Genomic DNA, 3628 nt, shown 5'->3' on the forward strand with positions numbered 1-3628 from the left:
TAAAATATATATTCTGTTTAATTATGTTTAATAACATATCAAGAGGCACTACATATGAAACACACTATATCTATCTATCTATCTATATCTCACTCTCTCTCTCTCTCTCTCTCTCTCTCTCTCTCTCTCTCTCTCTCTCTCTCTCTCTCTCTCTCTCTATATATATATATATATATATATATATATATATATATATATATATATATATATATATATATATATATATATATATATATATATATATATATATATATATATATATATATATATATATAACTTTTGAAATAAAAATAAAAGACATTTTTTTACTAAATTAACATGTTTTTTATGTCTTTGTAGTATTATACACCTATGTTTAGATGAATTTATTTATAAATATTTTTAAGATAAGTAAAATAAAATAGTTTTATTGTAAATAATAAAATTAACCTGTAAAGAAAATTCATATCCGATTTTCCTAAAGTTTATATATTTTTTTTAAATTTCTACTTCTCCTAAAATAAAAAAAAAGCATATATATCCAAGTAGACGTTAAATCTATAATTTTGTTTGTGGACTAAATATCTGAAAACACATTACAAATATGAATGAATAACTCATACATCCATTCCATAAAACAAAAATGGTTTGTTTTTAGTTGATGCTTGACAACTAAACTTTTATTTTACAAAAAATACCATAATCTATATTTATATGATAGAGGTACCAATGCCCTAGCCTCAATCTTTCTAAGAGGGGATCATGGAAGCAATGGAGAGACAGTTGCTGACGGTTACGCTGACCATGCCTTCAGCACGAGTCCTAGCCAACTTGAGGTCCTCGAAGCCGCTCTCGCAGGCGGAGACATCAGCCATGACGGAGCTCAGCATGACGGTGACGGTGCCGAGGTCGTGAGAGGTGAGGGCAGTCAAGGCCTGCTGCAGGCTCTGGAGGGCGTTGGTGTACTGCTCCTTGCAGTTAGCGAGGGCGGTGGCCATCTCCGATGAGGATTTCATGTGTTTTTCGACAATGGAGATGGTGTAGTTCGTCTGGAAGGAGCAGGCCTTGATGGCGGCGTCCAGGACACTCATCAGGTCGAATTTGTTGCCGAGGAAGGGCACCACGGTGGAGAGGCAATCGTCGGGGTAGTCAGTGCGGGAGCAGATTTCCTTCACAGAGTCACGGTCGTGGCGGTTGAAGTGGTTCAGCATTGTAATTGTCTTGCTGCCGCGCAATGACCCCATGCGGATTTCGGCGAAGAAAGAGGAAAATGCTTTCTTGAGTTGCCCGCCGCCACCGCCGCCGAAGAAGCCTTCCTCGAAACGTGCTTGTTCCTCGCTGTTTGGTGACTCGGCCGCTGGCGCGTCGGCAATTGACAAGTCCTCAGATACCAGCTCCTCTGGTTCCTGGCCCTCCGATGGTGGATCCGCGGAATCCAGGTCCTCTGATGGTGCCTCGGCGGCTACCGAGTCCTCTGATGGCTGGTCCTCTGATGGCGCGTTCGCCGATTCCGCTTCCTCTGATGGTGGGTCCGCGGATTCCGTTTCCTTCTCTGCAGGGGTATCTGTTGCCTGCTCCGCAGGGGCTTCCGTGGTTGCTTCCTCGGATGGAGGGTCCGCCGATTCCGCCTCCTCTGTTGGCGGTTCAGCCAACGTTTCCGCCGATGCTGAGTCTGTCGATGCTGAGTCTGTCGATGCCGAGTCTGTCGATGCCGAGTCCTCCGATTCTGCTGCTTCCGCCGTTGCCTGGTCCGCTGTAGAGTTAGTCAGTTCCTCCGATGCGGACTCAGGCTCTTCAGCGTCTGAGGCGTGCACGATGCATATTGCAAAGCATAGGACAAGGGTTATGGAGAAGAGTGTGATGAAGTTGATGTTGAGCTTCATCTTCTTTTGCTTTGGTTTATTACTTTTTGTGTTTTTCTTAAGGTGGATGAGAATACACAATGTGATGGATGATGTTAGGGAACTCGAGTGTGGGAATATATATAGGTGAGGGGAAAGAGTGCTACGTTATGAATTGACGGTGAAAAAAATAAAATATAATTTTACACCCATTTTTTTCTCTCTTATCTCTATTTTTGAACTTTTTTTAAGTGATAGAATATTACATTTAACTAATAAAAGTAAATATAAATAAAATTTTAATAAAAGATAATAATATTTGTGGTTGTTAAGCAGTGATATAAAATAGAAACAGTCAATAGGATGAGGTGATTAGCGATTAGTGCGAATGTTTCCGCATTGTTTTGCTTACTCATGGGGTGATTAATAATGTCTAATGGTGGAGAGCTATCCAAGGAGAAAATTATTCGTTCGATGATACCACTTCTTTATACCAGAAAATAACAAACATATTTTCTGACTCAATTTAGAAAGTAGGTAATTTGAATAACATAATAAAAGTATTTTTTTTTTACTATCCAGAAAGCTGGACTTGAAAATATAATTATTTTAATATCTTCCTTTTATTTAGTTGCTTTTATTTCATTGATCTAAAATCTAGCTTACCCTTTAATTTATTTTCAAACCATTATGCTGTTTTTTTATGATTTAATTTTATGTTATTTATGTTTTCATAATCCTTGTACATTTGTTTTTAATCTCTTTTGAGTTGTTATAAATTTATGAGCATTATGTTTTTTTTTTTCAATTAGGTTACCTTAACTAATTTTTTTATTTCTTGTAATTTTTAATTTCTTAATTCGAACTTTGATCTGCCTCGAATTCCAAAACGTTTTGTCAGAGAATTAAAAAAGTAGAAAAAATGGTTAACTTTTAGTTACATCTTTTTATTCCAAATGTTGAATTTTTTATAGTAATAAGTTGAGTATTTACAGTCATTAGCTCTTTTAAATGTGTAAAATCATAACTCATACTTTAGGTTGAAAATTGTACAACATTCTTAGTCTAAATAAAAAAAAATTACAATAGTGTTTATTTTTTTAAGACTTTATATTTTCACTGGAAATAAGTGGACACTCTGTGACAATTCAATTTGTGACAGTTTAACAATGAAGATAAAAGCGAGAAGTGAAGGATGAAATACATAAGAAATGGAAAAGATAAGTAGATAGGTAGAGGTGTCAATTTGGCTCATAGTTTATGGACAAGTCTTGGCCACTTATCATTAAGTCTCCTTTTAAGGAGCTCCAAATGAGGAGACCAAACAAAAGTCACAGTTCCCAAAGCTCCTTCTCCAGTGGATTAGGGTCAGAGCTAAGGTGGGTTAGGCTTCCTAAAAATACTACATTAAGCTAAAGTCAAAGATCAAGTTAAGCGACCCGAACGAGTCCTAAGACCCAAATAGGCCGAAGGACCCAAACAAACCTGAGGACCCGAACATGCCACACAACCTAGACGGGCCATACTACACAGATGATTCGGACGGGCGCGACGACCCGAATGTGCAACACAATCTAGATAGGATTGATGACCTGAACGACCCGACGACACGGATGGGCTTGACTACTCGGACAATCTTGAAGGCTCAAACCACCCGGACAAGTCATTGACCCATTTGGGGTTGTCGGGCCCGTTAGGATCATAGGGCACGTCCGGGACGTCGGGCCGATCCTGGTCGTCGGGTCTATTCTTATCGTCGGGCCCGTTTGGGTCGTCAGACTTGTCCTGGTCATCGTGCTCGTCCGAGT

General features: G+C 38.9%; 1 protein-coding gene across 1 annotated transcript; it reads right to left on the reverse strand.

Moving 5' to 3' along the window:
• Positions 1 to 563: 563 nt before the first annotated feature.
• LOC114189165 (serine-rich adhesin for platelets-like) lies at positions 564 to 1917 on the reverse strand. Its single transcript, XM_028077871.1, has one exon. The coding sequence runs from the start codon at positions 1860 to 1862 to the stop codon at positions 729 to 731; it is 1134 nt and encodes a 377-aa protein (XP_027933672.1). The 5' UTR covers positions 1863 to 1917; the 3' UTR covers positions 564 to 728.
• Between the last annotated feature and the right edge of the window lie 1711 nt (positions 1918 to 3628).

This window comes from Vigna unguiculata, chromosome 6 (assembly GCF_004118075.2).
Source record: "Vigna unguiculata cultivar IT97K-499-35 chromosome 6, ASM411807v1, whole genome shotgun sequence".
NCBI lineage: Eukaryota > Viridiplantae > Streptophyta > Magnoliopsida > Fabales > Fabaceae > Vigna > Vigna unguiculata.